This window comes from Petaurus breviceps, unplaced genomic scaffold, assembly GCF_028583685.1.
Source record: "Petaurus breviceps papuanus isolate PSGF00001 unplaced genomic scaffold, PetGlider_PUasm1.0 229, whole genome shotgun sequence".
In the NCBI taxonomy this organism is placed as follows: domain Eukaryota; kingdom Metazoa; phylum Chordata; class Mammalia; order Diprotodontia; family Petauridae; genus Petaurus; species Petaurus breviceps.
In genome coordinates, this window is record NW_027185903.1 from 19,116,967 (window position 1) to 19,137,431 (window position 20,465).

Consider the following 20,465-nt stretch of genomic DNA (forward strand, 5'->3'; position numbering starts at 1 on the left):
ACTATAACTAGTGGGGGACCTTAATCTCCCCCTCTCTGAACTTGATAAATCTAACCTCAAAATAAACAAGAAAGAAGTTAAAGAGGCGAATAGAATTTTAGAGAGGCTAGATATGACATATCTCTGGAGAAAACTGAATGGGGATAAAAAGGAATATACATTCTTCTCAGCAGTTCGTGGCACATACTCAAAAATCTACCATGTTCCAGGGCATAAAAACCTCACAATTCTGTGCAGAAAGGCAGAAATATTAAATGCATCCTTCTCAGATCATGATGGAATAAAAACGATATGCAATAAAGGGCTGTGGAAAGATAGACTAAAAATTAATTGAAAATTAAACAATTTAATCCTAAAGAATGAGTGGGTCAAACAAGAAATTATTGAAACAATCAGTAATTTCATTCAAGAGAATAATAATAATGAGACAACATACCAAAATTTCTGGGATGCATTAAAGGCAGTTCTTAGGGAAAGCTTTATATCCCTGAGTGCATACATGATTAAATTAGAGAAAAGGGAGGTCAATGAATTGGGCATGCAATTGAAAAACTTAGAAAAAGAACAAATTCAAAATCCCCAATTAAATACTAAATTAGAAATATTGAAAACCAAAGGAGAAATTAATAAAATTGAAATTAAGAAAACTATTGAATTAATAAATAAAACTAAGAGCTGGTTTTATGAAAAAAACAATAAAATTGATGGATGCTTAGTCAATATGATAAAAAAAAAGAAAGAAGAAAACCAAATTATGAGTATCAAAAATGGAAAGAGTGAATCTACCTCCAACAAAGAGGAAATCAAAACAACAATTAGGAATTATTTCTCCCAATTGTATGCACATAAATTTGACAATCTTAGGGAAATGGATGAATATTTACAAAAATACAAGTTGCCCAGATTAACTGAAGAGGAAGTAAATTACTTAAATAGCCCCATCTCAGAAAGAGAAATCAAACAAGCCAACAGTGAACTCTCTAGAAAAAAATCTCCAGGGCCAGATGGACTTACTAGTGAATTCTATCAAACATCTAAAGAACAATTGATTCCAATACTCTACAAACTATTCGGGAAAATTAGTGAAGGAGTCCTACCAAATTCTTTTTATGACACAAATATGGTACTGATACCCAAATCAGGAAGACGTAAAACAGAGAAAGAAAATTATAGACCAATCTCCCTCATGAATATAGATGCAAAAATTTTAAATAAAATATTAGCTAAAAAACTACAGCAACTTATCTCAAGAATAATACACTTTGATCAAGTAGGATTTATTCCAGGAATGCAAGGATGGTTTAATATTAGGAAAACCATCAGTATAATTGATCATATCAACAATAAAACTAGCAGAAACCACATGATCATCTCAATAGATGCAGAAAAGGCTTTTGACAAAATACAACATCCATTCCTATTAAAAACACTAGAAAGTATAGGAATAAATTGAGCCTTCCTTAAAATAGTAGGCAGCATCTATTTAAAGCCATCAGCAAATATTATATATAATGGGGAGAAGCTAGAAGCATTTTCAATAAGATAAGGGGTGAAACAAGGATGTTCACTATCACCCCTCTTATTCAATCTGGTACTAGAAATATTAACAGTAGCAATTAGAGAAGAAAAAGAAATCAAAGGAATCAAATTAGGCAAAGAAGAGACCAAGCTATCATTCTTTGCAGATGATATGATGATATACTTAGAGAATCCTAGAGAATCAAGTAAAAAACTACTTTTGAGACAATAAATAAATTTGGCAAAGTGGCAGGATATAAAATAAACCCACATAAATCCTCGGCATTTCTATATATTTCTAATGAAATTCAACAGCAAGAGATAGAAAGAAAAATCCCATTTAAAGTTGCTGTAGACATTATAAAATATTTGAGAATCTGCCTGCCAAAACAAACCCAGGACCTATATGATCACAACTACAAAACACTTTTTGCACAAATAAAGTCAGATATAACCAATTGGAAAAATATCAATCGCTCATGGCTGGGTCTAGCTAATATAATAAAAATGAAAATTTTACATAAATTAAATTATGTATTTAGTGCCATACCAATCAATTTACCAAAAAAACTACTTTATAGAGCTAGAAAAAATAGTAACAAAATTCATTTGAAAGAATGGTCCAGAATATCAAGGGAATTAATGAAAAGAAATGCTAGCGAAGGTGGACTAGCTATACCAGATTTTAATCTATATTATAAAGCAGCAGTGATCAAAACTACTTGGTACTGGCTGAGGAATAGAGTAGTGGATCAATGGAATAGATTAGGCACACAAGATTCAGCAGTCAATGACTATAGTAATCTATTGTTTGATAAACCCAAAGACCCTGGTTTTGGGGATAAGAACTCACTATTTGACAAAAACTGCTGGGAAAATTGGAATATGGTATGGCAGAAACTGGGCATAGACCATCATCTAACACGATGCACCAAAATTAAGTCAAAATGAATGCATGATCTAGGTATAAAGGTTGATACTGTAAGCAATCTTGGAAAGCAAGGAATAGTTTACCTATCAGATTTGTGGAGAGGGAAAGACTTTATGACTAAACAAGAATTAGAGAGCATTATAAAATGCAAAATGGATAATTTTGATTACATTAAATTGAAAAGCTTCTGTGCAAACAAAGCCAATGTAACCAAGACTAAGAGGGATGTGGGAAATTGGGAAAGAATTTTTACAACCTATGTCTCTGATAAAGGACTCATTTCTTAAATATACAGAGAATTGAGTCAAATCTATAAGAATACAAGTAATTCCCTAATTGATAAATGGTCAAAAGATATGAACAGGCAGTTTTCAGAGAAAGAAATTAAAGATATCTATAAGCATAGGAAGAAATGCTCTAAATCACCATTGGTTAGAGAAGTGCAAATCAAAACAACTCTGAGGTACCACATCTCACCAATCAGATTGACTAAGATGACAAAACAGGAAAATGACAAATGCTGGAGAGGATGTGAGCAAATTGGAACACTAATGCATTGCTGGTGGAGTTGTGAACCGATCCAACCTTTCTGGAGAGCAATCTGGAATTATGCCCAAAGGGCTATAAAAAATTTCATATCCTTTGACCCAGCAATACCACTTCTAGGGTTATATCCCAAAGAGATCATAGAAGTGGGAGGAAGACCCATATGTACAAAAATATTTATAGCAGCTCCTTTTGTGATAGCAAAGAATTGGAAATTAAGGGGGTGCCCATCAATTGGGGAATGGCTGAACAAGTTGTGGTATATGCATGTTATGGAATATTATTGTGCTATAAGAAACGAGGAGCAGATGGACTTCATATTTACCTGGAGAGGCTTATACAAACTGATGTTGAGTGAGAAGAGTAGAACCAGGAGAAATTTGTACACAATTACAGACACAACATATGTGTGATGACTAACTTTGATAGACTGGACTCTTCTCAGCAATGCAGTGATATAAGTCAATCCCAAAAGACTCATGATGGAGAGAGATGTCTACATTCAGAGAAGGAATAGAAAGAACTGAGTTTGAATCCAGATTGAAGCAAACTACCTGATCTTTTTCTTGTTTGGTTTTATTTCCTCTTTACCATTTTTCATTCCATCTGATACAACCCATCTTTTTAACCTGACTAATGTCTAATGTGAAAGTATTTGCAGATCCTATACTTGATCGCATGCTGCCATGGGGGGTGGGGAGAGAGAAGGAGGGGGACAGAATTCAAAACTCAAGGAATTGTGGAATTGAATCTTGTAAACGAAAAGTAAACAAACAAATTAATTAATTAAAAAAAAAAGAAACAAGAACTTAGTATAGAGTTATTTGGGAATCACTGTAGAACAGACCTCTTGAATTGCACGTTGCCATGTAAATGATTCTCATTGCCAGATGTAATATTTGAGATTGCAAGGCATGTTTGAGTATGATAGTTCAAGGTCAGTCATGAGAGTGAATATGCCTTTATTGTTTATTCGGCCAGTTGACACTTCTACAAAGATCTTAATCTCCATTGCAATAACTATTAGCTACTGTTAATATATTGGATAGCTATGTGCCATGTACCGGTTGACCGACTTGCCCACCACTGCTATATATAAAGAAGTTTAGGGGGGCGGCCAGGTAGCACAGCAAGTAAGAGCACCGGCTCCAGTGTTGGGACGACCTGGAGATCGAATCCCGGGCTCAGACACTCAGCACCACACCCAGAAATAACTGGCCGTGTAACCTTGAGCAAGTTACTTAACCCCGATTGCTTAAAAAAAAAAAAAAAAGTTTAGGGGGAAGGCAGTAGGTGCTGGATGAGACACATGTATCAAGAAAGACTTCATGAAAAGCAGGTGCCTGAACTCAGCCTTGAAGGAAACAGGATTCACTCTCTGAACAGCGCAAAGGCAATGAGAGAGGAAATGAAATTTCGTGTGTGTTAACAGCCTCTCTGGACCCTGAGACTGTGAGAAGGGGAGCAATTTATAAGAAAAAATGTATAACAAAATTCCATATAGAAATTCAGGAGCATGACGGGGAGGTGAGTGATTGTGAAGAAAAAATGATACCGCAAAAACCAGTTCAGGTGAATGGCGGCTGTCAGTGTGGGGGGTAGCGTTTGATGCCTTCCTGCCTTGGGCAACATTGATTATTGCAGCCCGGGGTTTCTGCCATACAGCCTGCTTCGATTTCTCTCTTTCCAAAATATTGTGAGCCCTACGTTCACTAAACAAGCTTAACCCTCAGTCTGTTTAAGGAGGAGATCGAGGGGCGTGTTCCTCCACCCACCGATGGTGTTGGACAGGAGAGGTCCCACCCCATTCGAAAGACACCCACCCCACCCACAAGAAAGGTATAAGGACGCAGGTCAGTTGGGGGCTCTGCTACTTCTGGCTGCTTCGCTAGCCAAGACCGCGGCAACTTCCCCCACCCGGACCCAGTGAAAAGCCAGTGTACAGTTCTAAGAGATGGTACCCTCCGGAGGCAAAAAGGTGAAGAAGGTGAATCCTGAGGCGCCAAGCCTCTCACTCTTAACTCTGTCCATCTCTCTGTCTAATCCGTTTGTCTGTGATTTTGCCTTTTCTTTCGCTTCCACGAAGTGTCCCCACCAGGTTGTCTGTCTCTCTGATGTGGGGCTCTAGGTGCCCCATACTCAGCTACTACGTTACTCCGCATCCCCCATTCCCATGTCCTCTGATCTTGAGGCTCCGAAATCTTTCCAGAAGTCCGGGAGCGGGGGGTGGGGGGGGGGAAGAAGGGAGGGGTTGGGGGCTGTATTGTAGCTCCTCGAGAGAAGAGGAATGTGTTCGTGTCTGGTCGGTTTCGAGGCTTCGCTCCGGGACACAGAGCAGGAAAGAAAGTAGGTCTCTGGTTGTGGATTCGAGGAGAACCCGAGAGATAAGGGAGAGGGAGAGGAATGGGAAGATAATCTAAATAGGTTCTCGTCTAAGGTAGGAGAAATGTCCGCCCGAAAGTTTCTCAAGCCAGCCACTGTCAGGATTGAAGTTCAGGAACTGGTTCTGTCCGGCCTGCTGAAGAGATCATATCTCAGTGATGGGAGAGAGAGAGTAAGAGAGGGAGAGAGGGAGAAGGAGATGGAGAGGGGGAGGGAGGGAAGAAGGAAAGTAAGTTTCCCTGACCGCAGTCCCTTAAAGAAGAGCCTTCCCTTCTCTGGTCCTCCGTTTTCTGCCTGTAAAACTAAGGGGGAGACTAGAAGTCCCACGGGGCTCCACAGGTATTTGATGTACTTTTTAAGATCTCGTAAACTCAGAAGTTGGATTTCTCAGTCTTCCCATTCTGATTGGCTACGCGACTAGCCAGAGAGCTGGGATGTAGGTGACGTTCGCGATGGTGTTTAGGCGGAAGTTGAAGGTGGTTGCAGCGCAGCTCCGGGAGTCCCAAGACTTCCTTTCATCCACCTTGTGGCTGTGCCCGAAGCACACCTACTTCTTGGGGTCCATGGGGTAGGGGAGGGATAGGAGGAAAATAGTTTCTTAATCAGAAGATACTTTTCTCAAAATCCTATACATATGTGTAGCTATACTTTTTTTTTTCAGCAGCCTAGATCACACTTTACAAATATAATACATTAAAAGAGGTGGAAATTGCTTTCAGGAAATTTGATAAAACTGCACTTTGTTCTCTTCCTCCCCCTTTATTTTTAGGGAATTCTCCAGCGTTTGGATTCTGGAGAGATTGTAATTGGAGATGGGGGATTTGTCTTTGCCCTTGAGAAAAGAGGATATGTGAAAGCTGGGCCCTGGACTCCGGAAGCTGCAGTTGAATACCCAGAAGCAGGTCAGTTAATGGGAATGCCTATATAGTGTTATATGTCTTTAACACTAAGATTCCATCCTGTGTAGAACATCTTTCCCTTGCTAATAGCCAAGTAAGTTTCTTTTTTACTTTACCATTAAAAGGGAGGGGTAATAAAGACAAAAAAAGGGGGGGGAAGGGAGATATCTATCATGTATAGTAATGGATCCCATCTCTTCCCTCCCTTCTCTAGAAGTGTCCTGATCGGAGGGACAAGAGATGATATAGTCTTTTCTGTACAATTTCCTCTAGAGAGGTCTGGACTTGGAGTCAAAAAGTCCTGAGTTCCAAATCCAGACTCAGACACTAGCTGTATGACCTTGAAAAAATTACTTAAGCTCTATTTGCCTCAGTTTTCTCATCTGTAAAATGGGGGTAATATTAGCACCTAGCTCCCAGAGTTGTTGTGAGGACCAATGATAATATTTGTAAAATGCTTGGCAAAACATAAACTGCAATATAAATGTTAGCCATTGTTATTATTACTATTGTTATACAAAGGAATTTGGTGGCTTAGAAAAGAAGAGGGCAGAAATGGACAAGGAAAAATGAAGAAATTCTAAAGCAACAATGAAAGAAACTTCGGCTGGGGGTTTTAACAAATCAGTACTTCTTAATATTTTTAAACTAATTAACACCACTTTTAAACTAATTAACACTTCTTAGTTAATGAAAGGACTTTCCCTCTTGTTTAGACACCCATAAATTCCCACTTTATCCAATTGATTTTATTAAGGGGAGTCTGAATGGCAAACAAAGCATCTTGTATTTGCACCTGAAGGCAACAGGGAGTCATTAGAGTTTATTGTGTAGAGAGGTAAGATGACAAGACCTATACTTTAGCAAAATTACTTTAGTGGCTGCATGGAAGATTGACTAGAGTAGGGAGAGACTTGAGGCTGCAGACACACCAGCAGGCAATATTGCAATAATCCAATCCGACAGATGATGAGGGCCTGCCCCAGAGTGGTGGCAGTAACAGAGGAGAAAAGGGGGAATATCAGAGATCTTTCAAAGGCAAAATCAAAAGGCCTTGGCAACAACTTGGATATGGGGAGTGAGAGATAATGATGAATCCAGAATGACTCCTAGGTTGGGAACCTGAGGGACTAAGGAAGATGGTATTGTCTACAGTAATAGAAAGATAGGAGAAGGGAAGGTTTTAGGGTGCAAGATAATAAGTTCTGGTCTTTGGACATATTTGAGTTTAAGATATCTTTTAGACATCCAGTCTAAGATATCTGAAAGGCAATTGGAGATGCCAGATTGGAATCAGCTGTTAGATTTGGGCAGAAAAGATAGACTTGAGGATCATCAGAATAAAGATGGTAATAAAATCCATAGGAGCTAATGAGATCACCAAGTAAAGTAATAGAGAGAGAGAAGAGAAGGCCCAGGAGAGAACTCTGAGGGACATTTGTGGTTAGAGGCCATGATTTGGAAGAGGATCCAGAAAAAGAGACTGAGGAGTGGTCAGATAGGTATAAAGAGGAGAGATCTATCTCCAGAAAACCCAGAGAGAAGAGAATATCAAGAAGGAAAGAGTGAGCAGCAATGTCAAAGACTGCAGAAGTCAAAGAGAATGAGGATTGAGAAAAGGCCATTAGATTTGTCGACTAAGAGATCATTAGTAACTTTGGAGAGAACAGTTTCAGTAGAATGATAAGGTTGGAAGCCAAGTTGGAAGGAGTTAAGAAGAGAGTTAGAGGGAAGAAAGTGGATGCACCTTTTGTAGATGACCTTTTTAAGTAGTTTGGCTACAAAGGACAGAAGAGAAATAAAATGATAGTGGAGATGGGAAGATCAAGTGAGGGTTGTTGTGTTGGTTTTTTTTTCAGAATAGGAGAAACATGGGCATATTTGTAGCCATTAGGGAAAGAGCCAGTAGAGAAAAAGAGATGAAAAATGAGTGAGAAAGTAGGGGTGACAATTTGGAGGAGACAGATGGCATGGGATCTCTTGAACTGCTTACTCCTTGGTAAGGAGTGATGCTATTTCATCTTATGAAACAGGAGTAAAGAAGGAAAAGGTGGTCAAGGAGAAAATATTGCAAGCAGCCAGAGAGAAACAATCCAGGTATTGTAGAAACACAATCAGGATAACACATTTAGCAGCTTCTACACTAAAGGAAAAGAGGGCGTGGAATGTGATATCCTGGAGGCCAAAGGAGGTAGGATTAAAACCAAGAATCACTTACCCAGCAAAACCAAGTACAATACTTCAGGAGGAAAAATGGAATTTCAATGAAATAGTGAACTTCCAAGCATTCTTATGAAAAAACCAGAGCTGAATAGAAAATATAACTTTTAAATACAAGAAATAAGAGAAGCATGAAAAGGTAAATAGGAAAGAGAAATCATAAGGGACTTATTAAAGTTGAACTGTTTATATTCCTACATGGAAAGATGATATTTGTAACTCATGAGACTCTTCTCAGTATTAGGGTAGCTGGAAGAAAGAGATAGATGGATAGATAGATAGATAGATAGATAGATAGATAGATAGATAGATAGATGGCTAGATGGGGAGAGAGAGAGCACATGTGCTCACACAGGGTGAGCTAAATATGAAGGGATATCTAAAAAATAAAATTAAGTGCTGAGAGGAATGTACTGGGAGGCAGAGAAAGGGAGAGATAGAATGTAGTAAATTATCTCACATAAAAGAGACAAGAAAGAGCTTTTACAATGTAGGGGAGGAGGGGGGAGGTGAGAGGGAATAAGTGAATCTTACTCTCAATGAATTTGGCTTAAGGAGGGAATAACATACATACTCAATTGGGGATGAAAATCTATCTTACCCTACAGGAAAGCAGGGGAGGAAGGGGATAAGAGAGGGGGATAATAAGAAGGGATGGCAGATTGGGAGAATGGTAATGAGAAGCAAACACTTTTGAGGAGGGATGAGTCAGAGGAGAGAATAGGATAAATGGAAAGCAGGACAGGATGGAGGGAAATATAGTTAGTATGTCACAATATGACTGTTATGGAAGTTTCTTGCATGACTACATATGTATAACCTATATCAAATTGCTTGCGGTGGATGGGGAGGGAGGAAGGGAGAGAAATGTGGATCTCAAAGTTTTTAAAATGAATGCTAAAAATTGTTTTTATATGCAACTGGGAAAAAAGATATACAGGCAATGGGGTGTAGAAATCTATCTTACCCTAGAGGAAAATAGAAGGAAAGGGGAAAAGAGAAGGTGGGATGATAGAAGGGAGGGCAGATTGGAGGAAGGGGTAATCAGAATGCACTCTGTCTTGGGGTGGGGGGAGTGGAGAAATGGGTAAGAAATTTGGAACTCAAAATCCTGTGGAAATGAATGTTGAAAACTAAAAATAAATTAATTAATAATAAAAATTATCTCGCAAAAAAAAATAAGGAAAAGGTGGTAGAAATCATCTGAGTGTTAAGAAATGAGGGAAAAGGGAAGAGTTCACAGTGAATGGCCTCAATTTTTCCTGTAAAATATGAGACAAGGTTCTCACATGAGAGGTAAAGAATGAAAAGGTTTGGTAGAGCAGCTGTGGAGAGTAGGATAGTGAGTTGATAAGGGGAGTGGGGTGGGGTGGTAAAATAGTAATGGTGAATTAGTGGGAGTTAGAGGGAGGTCTAATAATAAACTTGCTTAGCAGCAGTGAGGGCCCAGCCAAGGCTGTGGAACATAAATTTGTGGTGGACCCAGTCAGAATGGATGCATAATTTTTTCTTTGTGTATAGACACAAAGACAATGAATGAATGGTGGGAGTAATCCAAATATGAGGTTTAACTGGGTTTAACCAGTGATATAAGGGCGGAAAGGGATTCAAGAGAGGAGGACAGTGTAGAGTTGAATTGTTGAGTCAAGATGGGAAGAAGAGGAAAGAGTGACTATTGCAGAGGAAATGGTTTGGGAGAGCATTGAGGGATCAAAGGAGTGGACCTCATGGTGAGGATGAAGAATGGGATTACCTAAGGGAGGGATGGCAGAGGGAGAAGTGAAAGTCCAATAGATGATATTGTAGTACAGGCAATGAACTATGCTTAGGAAATATCTATTCAAACAAGAGTTTCTCACAGCTTAGCATACTCTTACTTGCTTAGCAAGCTGCATGAGTTTTGTTAAAACCAAGATGGAGTTAATTTGGCTCAAAGTTAAGTAAACTCCATTTCAGTGATGAATATATCTATGTGGAGATTATTTCAGTTCCTCAGCATCTGCTCTTTGGCTGCATTTGAGATTCTCTTTTCTGTGACTTAATAGCGACTAGTGGTTTTGACAATCCATAGATTTAGTCAACATTCTGCTGCTAGAAGATAAAATGGTGCAAATCCCACTACACCATCATTTAGTTCTGCATTCTGTTGCCAGCAAAAGATGACTGCATGTGTTAGGAGATGGCAAAGACTTACGAGTATATTGCTTTATATGGTATTCTCCTTGTGGTTCACATTGTTTTTAATGTCAGGTAGAGATATGGTTAGGCATGTTTTATCATCTTAAAACAAATTTTCTGGCTCTTTTCATTTCTACAGGGCTGCCTTTGTAGACTCAGTGGCTTCAGTAGAATTTTAGAAGAAGAATAAAAAAATTTATTTTAAATAAAATTATTTCATTATCAATAAAATTATTTAAACTATTACTTTAGAATCATGATAAAAAGTTAAGAGTACTAAAACCCTCAGAAATAGGAAAGAGGTTTCTAAGTTGGTTTTTCACCTTATTATTGGATATAACAAGTCTCCTGGACTAATTTTGTACCAGATAAAACATTTGCATTTCCCTGCATTAGTTCTTGAATTCCTAAAAATCACACACTCTCATTTTTTTTCTTATCCTGTGGGAAAGGTTAAATAATATGGAATCTCTTACCTCTGGCATTTCATATACAAAACATAAAGCTAAAGGATGTGAAGCTCTTCGACGTAAGGCTACAGTAAAATGGTATTTTAAAAGAGTGGTGCAGCCTTGTGTTTTTTATATTTAGAGCATGTTCTTTATTCCAAAGTGTAAAAGGTTCTTCTCCCCATCAGACCGGGGCAGCAGCAGCACAGGACAGACATTTTTCATAGGTTTCTCCACTGCCCCACTGTCATTGCTTCTGTTAATGGTCATGTATCCACCTACCATCCACCCACATAAATACTTGTAGCTTGCACTAATTGTGTGCCATTTTTAAAACAGCGCCAACAACCTTGTGGAATATCTGCCTGGCACTTTAGTATTTGTTATAAAACTCTAAGAACTTTCTGATTCTTTAAGGGAAGTTAAAAATAAAAGGGTTACCCTCTGACTGTAATGATACAATAGAATCTGACTTTAACAGTACAACAGGATTTTAAAGTAAATACTTCCAGAATTCTGTGATGAAGAACTATAGACTGGTAGAACTAGAAAAGACTTTGGGAGACCAGGAAACCTTCTTCTGTTTCCAAGTAGTCTAGAAGTTGAGGTTTGTACTTCCAATGGAAACAGAAAGATACAATTATAAGTGTACAAACTTGGAATCAGGTAAACTATGTTCTATAAAATTGTCACATTATGTTGTTATTGTTGTTTTTAAATCATGTCTGATTCTTCTATGACCCCATTTGGGGTTTTCTTGGCAAAGATACTAGAGTGGTTTGCCATTTCCATCTCCAGCTCATTTAACAGATGAAGAGACTAAGGCAAACAGATTTAAGTGACTTGTTGAGGGGCACACAGCTAGCAAGTGTCTGAGGCCAGATTTGAACTCAGGAAGATGAATCTTCCTGACTACAGGACTAGCACTCTACCCCCTGTTTTCTCATTTGCAAAAGAGGGGGAATGTCACCTACAGTAATAACCTCACAAGCTGTGGAAATCAAATGAAATATGTGGAAATCACTTTATAAACTATAAATACTAAAAACATGTCAGTGGTTCTATTTAGTGTTGCTGGCACATTAATAAATTCTATGCCTCAGGTTATAGGTGAATAAGTGATTAGTGAGCAGTTGTTTAAAATGATCATACTTTATTTCCATTTATAGTACGACAGCTTCATCGGGAATTCCTTCGAGCAGGCTCAAATGTCATTCAAACGTTCACCTTCTATGCTAGTGAGGACAAGCTGGAGAATAGAGGGAATTATGTTGCAGCGAAAATATCTGTAAGTAAGATCCCTTTGTGGAATTATTGAAATAATGTGGTATGTCTGGAATTCTCATGATGCAGTGGTGCTCTTCAGGACTCTTGAGAATGACAGAAAAGATGTGTGTGTGTGTGTGTGTGTGTGAGTGAGACAGAGACAGAGATGGAGAGAGATATACACACAGAGATGGAGAGACACACACAGAGATGGAGAGAGAGATACACACAGAGATGGAGAGAGAGACACACAGAGATGAAGAGAGACAGACAGACAGAGACAGAGATAGAGGGAGAGAGAGACAGATATGGAGACAGAGATGGAGAGAGATAGAGACAGAGATGGAGAGAGAGACAGAGAGAATAAATAGCTCCATAACTCTGGAGTACCTCAAAGCAAGAGTCATTAAATAAGAGAAGTAGATTGAAGATCCAAAAGAAAGTGCCAAATGATGGCATCTCTTACTCTTCCGTTTTTTACATGAGTAAAGAAATGTCTGCTGTAATTAGAGGAGCATAAATTTAGATGAATGTCATTCCCCATTGCTAACATACTAGTTTTTATGTTTATTTGTCCAAGAGATGACTATTTTAAAGTAGTAGGGTGGCAAGTAGGTGGCTTCATGGATAGTGTTGCTAAAGTCAGGAAGACATGAGTTCTTATCCAACCTGAGACCCTTCATGGCTGTGTGACCCTGGGCAATCTACATTTGCCTCCTTTTTCTTAACTGCAAAATGGAATAATAATACCTTTTGCTTTTATTTTAAGTTCCCAATGGAAATTCAGTGATTATACATGCTTTCTCATTTTAGGGGCAGAAAGTGAATGAAGCTGCTTGTGACATTGCCCTGGAGGTGGCTGCAGAAGGAGATGCTTTGGTTGCTGGTGGAGTTAGTCAGACACCATCATACCTGAGTTGCAAGAGTGAAACTGAAGTGAAAAAAATTTTCCAGCAACAGTTACAGGTCTTTATGAAAAAGAAGGTGGACTTTCTGATTGCTGAGGTAAATGCAGTCCTCAGATAGAGCCCCCTAGCTCACTTGACACCAGGTCACTTGGGCTGGCTCTTCTGCTTTCTGCATGATGCTTAACTGTTTCAAAGATGCTCAATTGGCAACCAATAATTCCTATTGTTTTTGCAACCCTCTGTGAAGCTTGATTAGAGTGATCTAGTACAAGGGCTCTGAACATTTTTGATGCCATGGACTCCTTGTGTAGTCCAGTGAAAACCTATGGACCCTTCTCAGAATAATGTTTTTAAATATATAAAATAAAATCATAAATTACAAAGGAAACCAATTATGTTGAAATAAAGTTACCAAAGTTCCTGAGCTCCAAATTAAGAAGCCCTGATCTAGTAGAACCAAAAGCTGGGAAGTAGCAGACTCTTCCAGTTTTTCTCTTGGGCAATAAGGGGAACACTGAATTTGAACCGAATTTTCTTTCAGTATTTTGAGCATGTAGAAGAAGCTGTCTGGGCAGTGGAAGCCTTAAAAGAATCTGGAAAGCCAGTGGCCGCTACCATGTGCATTGGCCCAGAAGGAGATCTGCATGGTGTGTCACCTGGAGAATGTGCAGTGCGACTGGTTAAAGCAGGTGAGCAGCAATGTGTGCCTACTGGAGTACTCAAACACTGGGACAGGAAACAATGCACTTCGATGGACCAAACACTGTTGTGGCTTCAGCTACTAGGAAAATCAGACCTTAAGAGCCTCTCTCTTCAGGAACTCACATGGCTATTAAGAGGCAAACTTAGCTGCAATTAGGAGGTAGAAACCATTGCCAGTGGTAGAAACACTCCTAATGAATCACTCCCTAATTAAGCCCATAGTTTTCTTGTAAGACAGTAAGCAAAAGTCACAGTAATTTGTGCCAAATAAGTTTTCAAAACTTAGTGACTTTTAATTCAGGGTCCCAATGGCTAAGCTGGATTTCCTTCTTCATGAGGATATCTTGTTTTATGTAATAGATGTATCTTTTAAGTACAAAATAGTCTCCTTTGGGAAATAATCATCTTCCTAATATATCTTTATGCTTTCATTGACTGGATTTTTCCTATACTGGGACACACAGGGGTACCAACTAGAAGCTATATCAAAAGGTTTATAACCATTGGTTTTCTAACTATGAATATAGGGTAAGTGGAAGAAGACTCTGCATTTCTATGCTATTCTATAAATGACCACAAATGTGCTGAGTGTGCGTGCATAGTTATTTATGAATATTATATTCATGTTTAAAGATTTATTAGTGATCCAACTATATATAGTAATCTATCTATAGTTATATATCACTACATATTCATATATTCTATATATGTATGTATCTATGTATACACTATTATATGTATATACGAATGTTTTATTATATGTGTACACACATTTACATATGCACATGTTGTGTGTGCATGTACATACATATCTCCAAGGAGATATTTGGGCCAGGGTTTGTACATACATATGTATATTCATATATAAATATAGTATATACATGTGTATGTATTCATATATACTGTACTCACATACGTGTGTATAGAAGTATTCTAGCAGTTAGGGAGGTTTTCTGTAGGGCTATCACTTCCCAAGAGAGATATGTATATATATATATTACATATATATATATATACACACATACATACATATATAATCACATATATGTGTGTATATATACATGTATGTACCTACATATATCCAGATATAGATAATATATCTATACCTATATATTTAAAACATTTTAGCAATTAGGGAAGTTTTCTGTAGGGTCACCACTTCCTAATGTGTGTATATATACATACATACATATATAAATACACACACTTTAAATGTTCATATATGTACATGCATATATACACACAAAAATGCATTTGTAGACATAGACAATATATCTATACCTATATATTAAACATTCTAGCAATTAGGGAGGTCTTACACAGGGCCACCACTTCCCAATACATACTATAAAAACCTTGACCCAGATACCTCATTGGAGATCATTTCAAGGTGATCTCAGAACATAGGAGAAGAGCCCCCACCCATCTCTGACTCTGATATATTGCCATGACCTTGCCATAGCAAAGACTAGAACAGTCTTGCATGTTGTCTTCCCCCCTCCCACTCCTGCCATTCAAAGTGGAGTCCCTTGAGAACAGGTCCTTGTCTTTATCTTTCTTGACATTCTCAGCTCTTAGCACAGTCCCAGAAAAGACTTAATCAATGCTTGCTGAATGACTAACTTAGGTAGGTCCTACCACGCTGAAAGGACTTGGCAACAGGGTGGTCACTAGGACTGGCCTGGCTTCATTACAAGCTAATTTCTCAACAGAGGGCTGGCTAATGGACAATGAATTTCAGGACCTTTGCCCCTTAAGAAACTGCCTAGTGGTGCCTGGAGAGCCTTGGGGTGGGAATTACTTACCCTGAGAAAAATCTCAGATGTTCTTGAACTGTGGAAGAATGGCAAGGTGATAAGAGGGAATAGACTCTCTTTCAAACACAGAAATAAAATGGTAAAGTGAAAATGTTCTTCTTTCCACCTTTAGGAGCTTCCATTGTTGGTGTGAACTGCCATTTTGACCCCATAATTAGTTTGAAAACTATAAAACTCATGAAAGAGGGTTTGGAGGCTGCCAGATTAAAAGCCTATTTGATGACACAGCCATTGGCTTACCATACTCCAGATTGTGGCAAACAAGGATTTATCGATCTTCCAGAATTTCCATTTGGTAAGATATGGGATGCTAACAAAGTATCTATTTCAAAAATCAATGACAGCAAAGCTATTTGTGATCTCTTTTTAGGTTTATAGTAATGCTGTGAAGTAGATCACTATTATAATTATCTCAATTTTTATAAACAAGGACACTGAGACTCAAAATAAGTGACTTTCCCTTGGTCACTCAGCTAGTAGGTTGCAGAGGTAGAATTTGAACCTGGGATCTCCCAACTCCAAGTCACTGTACTACTGCTGCCTATTGCTCACTCCATCCCACCCCATCTCTTATTTCATCTCCCTTTAGCCAGGCATTGGGTGTAAATGGAAAAGAGAGGAAAAGAAATATATTATACTTGAGTGATGAATTATATAGTAAGATAAAATGTTTTTTTAAAATCCAGAATATTCATCCTTTTAAAAATAAATACCGTTCTTGGATCCTCTAGAAGTCTAGAAGAAAAAAATATCATTGGGATAATTTTAATTCTATCAAACTTTGTGGTCCAGTAGGAGAAATGCTAGATTGAAATTCCAAGGACCTGGGTTTGAACTTCAACTTGGTTATTTATTACCTCTGTGACCCTGGACAAACTATTTAACCTTCCAGGGCCTCAGTGCCTTATCTGTAAAATGAGGGGATTGTGCCAGATGGCCTGAAATCCTTTCCAACTCTAAATCTATGATCCTATGAATTAAAGTAATTTATCATTGAATACTTCATAAGTTTATGGCAGCTAGGTGGCACAATGGATAGAGCACCAGCCTTGGAGTCAGAAGGAAATGAGTTCAAATCCAGCATCAGATACTTACTAGCTGTCTGACCCTGGGCAAGTTACTTAACCCTGATTGCCTCCCAAAACCCATTTTTTTAAAAGAATTTGGCTTCAACTCATCCCCAAACTCCTTTGTAAAGATCAGGAGGACAGGGATAAGAAACATTGCTACAGGTGTAGAACATTACATATTAAGTATAATGTCATTTTTTTCCAATGTACTGATAGGTTTTTTCTGATTTTTTTCCCTTCTTTCTCTTTTTTTCTAGTCTTTTATCATAAGAGATGGTTGTTAGAAGGGAGGATGGAGAAATATGGAGGAAATTTGAAATTATTTTCAATTGTTAGTCAAATGTATTTGACTAATGAATTTGTAATTCATTAAAAATTATTCTTCAATAATGTTTCTGGATTTGGTAGGACATTATTTTAGGCAGAGTGCTTAGATTTGTTTTTTTTTTAATCAGATTTTTTAAATTTAAAAATGTAATCTGATTTTTTGTCCTCATTAAGGGTATTCTTGAAGTTAAAACCATTTCCATTACAGGTCTGGAACCCAGAGTTGCTACCAGATGGGATATTCAGAAATATGCCAGGGAAGCCTACAACTTGGGTGTCAGGTACATCGGGGGCTGCTGTGGATTTGAGCCTTATCACATCAGAGCAATTGCTGAGGAGCTAGCTCCAGAAAGGGGCTTCCTGCCTGATGCTTCTGAAAAACATGGCAGCTGGGGGAGTGGCTTGAGCATGCACACCAAGCCCTGGATTAGAGCAAGGTAAGTACATTTTACTACTCTCTCTTCCTCATTTTAAATTGGTTACAGGGTTCTGGTGGCCTGGTCTGGCCTAAATGAATGCTAGAACTGATTCTCTGGGAAAGTACTGGAGAATTTTTAAAGCCCCATATAAATGTGCCTTTTATATCTAAAGGTTGGTTCTACATTATAAGATGATCATGAGAAATTGCTGCCATATTTTCTCCCCTTTACCAGGTCCAAGTTATTTGGAACCATTTTCTTAAAAACTCCTTTAGAAAATGATGACTATCAAAGACTTCAAGGCTATTTGGCTTCTCAACAAGTCATAACTGAATGATGTGATTGCATGCTCTGAAACTGCCATGTAAACAGTGGACATTCAAATATTAATGGGAATATTTTAGGTTATAAAAATTTGAGCATCATAAAACTAATTAATTTGTAAATAGTTGGGGCTATATTGGGATCATAATTTAGAACTGGAAACAATCTCAGAAGACAGTAAGTCTGCCCCACTACCTCACTTCCCACCACCAATTTTGCAGATGAGGAAAATGGCAGCCCAGGAAGACGTAAGTGCCGCTGATCACAGGCAGGATTTGAACCCAAGTTCTCTGACTTTAGAGGTGTTGCCGTTGTCATGCAAAGGTCAATAAGAGAATAGTTATTCATTTTGCGTCCCAGTGTTCTACCCAGAATAGAAGAGGGACCTTCCAGAGCTTAAATTTTTTTTAAACCAAAGGCAACCACAATAATTAGGCTTCAACACATTTAGGAGTTATGGATAGCTGGGGCTTAGGATGTATTGATATGTTCATATGGCAAAAATGTTTTTTAAATAGCTAATAAACCATAACTCATGTGAGGAAAATATTGAGGCTGATTTTTTTATCCCTGCATTTGTGCTAGAATCTCAAACCAAAGTTTGCTTAGAAAACAAATACACAAACTTTTATCTGCCAAGACCAGAAAATTTGCCTAAGTATGCATTATATATCACTACCTAAAACCTAGACCATAAAATGGATTTCTAAAGATACATACACACACACACACACACACACACACAGAGCTCATCCCATCAACAATTTCTTTCTTTCACACAGGGCAAGGAGAGAGTACTGGGAGTCTCTGCCTCTGGCCTCTGGTAGGCCATACTGTCCTTCCATGTCCAAACCGGATGCCTGGGGAGTGACCAAAGGAACAGCTGAGCTAATGCAGCAGAAGGAGGCCACGACTGACCAGCAATTGAAGGAACTCTTTCAGAAACAGAAATTCAAATCTGCAGTAGCCTAATGTAATGTGTATAGCCATGTGTTTGGGGTCCATTGGCACTCAAAATTTGTAAGCTTGCTCTCAAATTAAATTTAAAAAATGGATCTTTAAAAACAAAAAACAAAATATGTTTCTGAAGTTTTCTTAATAGTGACAATGAGGCTTTTCTCATTTCTTTTGTGGTGCTTTTGGACTGATGATCAAATTGATAAGTATAAGGAAATGGATTAAGTATAAGGAAATACATGCTGCAACTGAACAGGTTTGTGTTACTATCTTTTGGATTATATTAATTTTATGTAATAATATCTAATTTAATTTTTCCCTCTCAATCTCTGACTCACCTGCAGCATAGGTACTTGGGACATATCTGGGATGGAAAAAAATCTCTAGATTTTCAGAGACCCAGTAGTCCAAACCTTTCATTTAATGAATAAGAAAACTGAGTCCTGCTCTGGGAATTGTAACCAAATTAACACTATCATTCCTGGTAATGATCAATAAATTGGTCCTATGGTGCTGCTTAACATTCTCAGGTGTTCCCACACCAAAATATCCCTCCCCTGTCCACTACCCCCTTATTAGAACATAAGCTCCTTGAGGGCAGGGACTGTCTTGAATCTTGTATTTGTACCCCGAGCACTTAGCACAATGCCTGGAATGGAGTAAGAAACTGATAAATGCCTTTAAAAATTCATTTGTTCACTATATTCATGCTATTATATTGATATATAACTTGTATTAACAGTGCTCACAACACCAGCTCCCCTTGCAATACCACAATTCACAAAATTTAAAGAAGGTTTTATTTAAAATTAAGGAAAAATGTAAATTTCATGGAAAATGGCACTCACCCACCGATAAGTTGAAATAGTCATATATTAGGTAGGGTTACCAGCAGGCCATGCATGGTCTTAGTGTAAGGCTCAGTCTGTAGTTCTGGCAACTCCCAGCAGATGGCATCAGTGCCACTCCCCATTACACTTGTGATGACTTAGGACTGGTGAGATTGACTCAGTGATTTGGTTTTTGAGTATGAAAACATACTAAATATTACAGCAGCAGCTAGTTGGTGCAGTGACTAGGGTGTTGGACTTGAGTCAGGAAGAGTGGGGTTCGAGTTTAGCTGCTTTTGAAAACCTTAAAGCACTATATAAATGTTAGCTAATATTAATACAAAGTATGGAGAAAAATCATCTTGACCCTTTACATCAGTTTCTCCATTTCCAAAATAGACAGGCATGCCACTGGCTATACACGATATAAGAATCTTACATGTTTCTCTTTTTTTCTTTTTGTTTTTTGGGGTTTTTTTTTTTTGCTTTTTGGAGGGCAATTGGGGTTAAGTAACTTGCCCAAGGTCACACAGCTAGGTTTTTGTGTGTGTGTGTTGAGTGTCTGAAGCTGGATCCTAACTCAGTTCCTCCTGACTCCAGGGCCGGCACTACTCACTGCACCACCTAGCCACCCCCTACATATTTCTACTAGGAAAAGGAATGCAATTTGAAGGTGCATAAGAAATTCCATGAGAAGCAAAATGGCAAAATGGATAGGCAGG

General features: G+C 38.2%; 1 protein-coding gene across 2 annotated transcripts; it reads left to right on the plus strand.

The window, feature by feature from the left end:
- Positions 1-4,815: 4,815 nt before the first annotated feature.
- Positions 4,816-19,033, plus strand: LOC138167435 (betaine--homocysteine S-methyltransferase 1). Of its 2 annotated transcripts, none has more exons than XM_069096311.1 (8): positions 4,816-4,982; positions 6,147-6,279; positions 12,293-12,411; positions 13,203-13,394; positions 13,839-13,986; positions 15,929-16,111; positions 17,422-17,650; positions 18,739-19,033. In XM_069096311.1, the coding sequence occupies exons 1-8, from the start codon at positions 4,950-4,952 to the stop codon at positions 18,926-18,928; spliced, it is 1,227 nt and encodes a 408-aa protein (XP_068952412.1). In that variant the 5' UTR covers positions 4,816-4,949; the 3' UTR covers positions 18,929-19,033. The 2 variants fall into 2 exon arrangements, with proteins under 2 accessions (XP_068952412.1, XP_068952413.1); XM_069096312.1 differs by having other exon boundaries at positions 4,816-4,973.
- Positions 19,034-20,465: the final 1,432 nt, after the last annotated feature.

Coding starts and splice junctions, on each gene's coding strand:
- LOC138167435 (XM_069096311.1), top strand. CDS start 4,950: ATGGTACCCTCCGGAGGCAAAAAGGTGAAGAAG. Junction 12,412..13,202: donor ATGTTGCAGCGAAAATATCT/GTAAGTAAGATC, acceptor TTCTCATTTTAG/GGGCAGAAAGTGAATGAAGC. Junction 16,112..17,421: donor TCTTCCAGAATTTCCATTTG/GTAAGATATGGG, acceptor TTTCCATTACAG/GTCTGGAACCCAGAGTTGCT.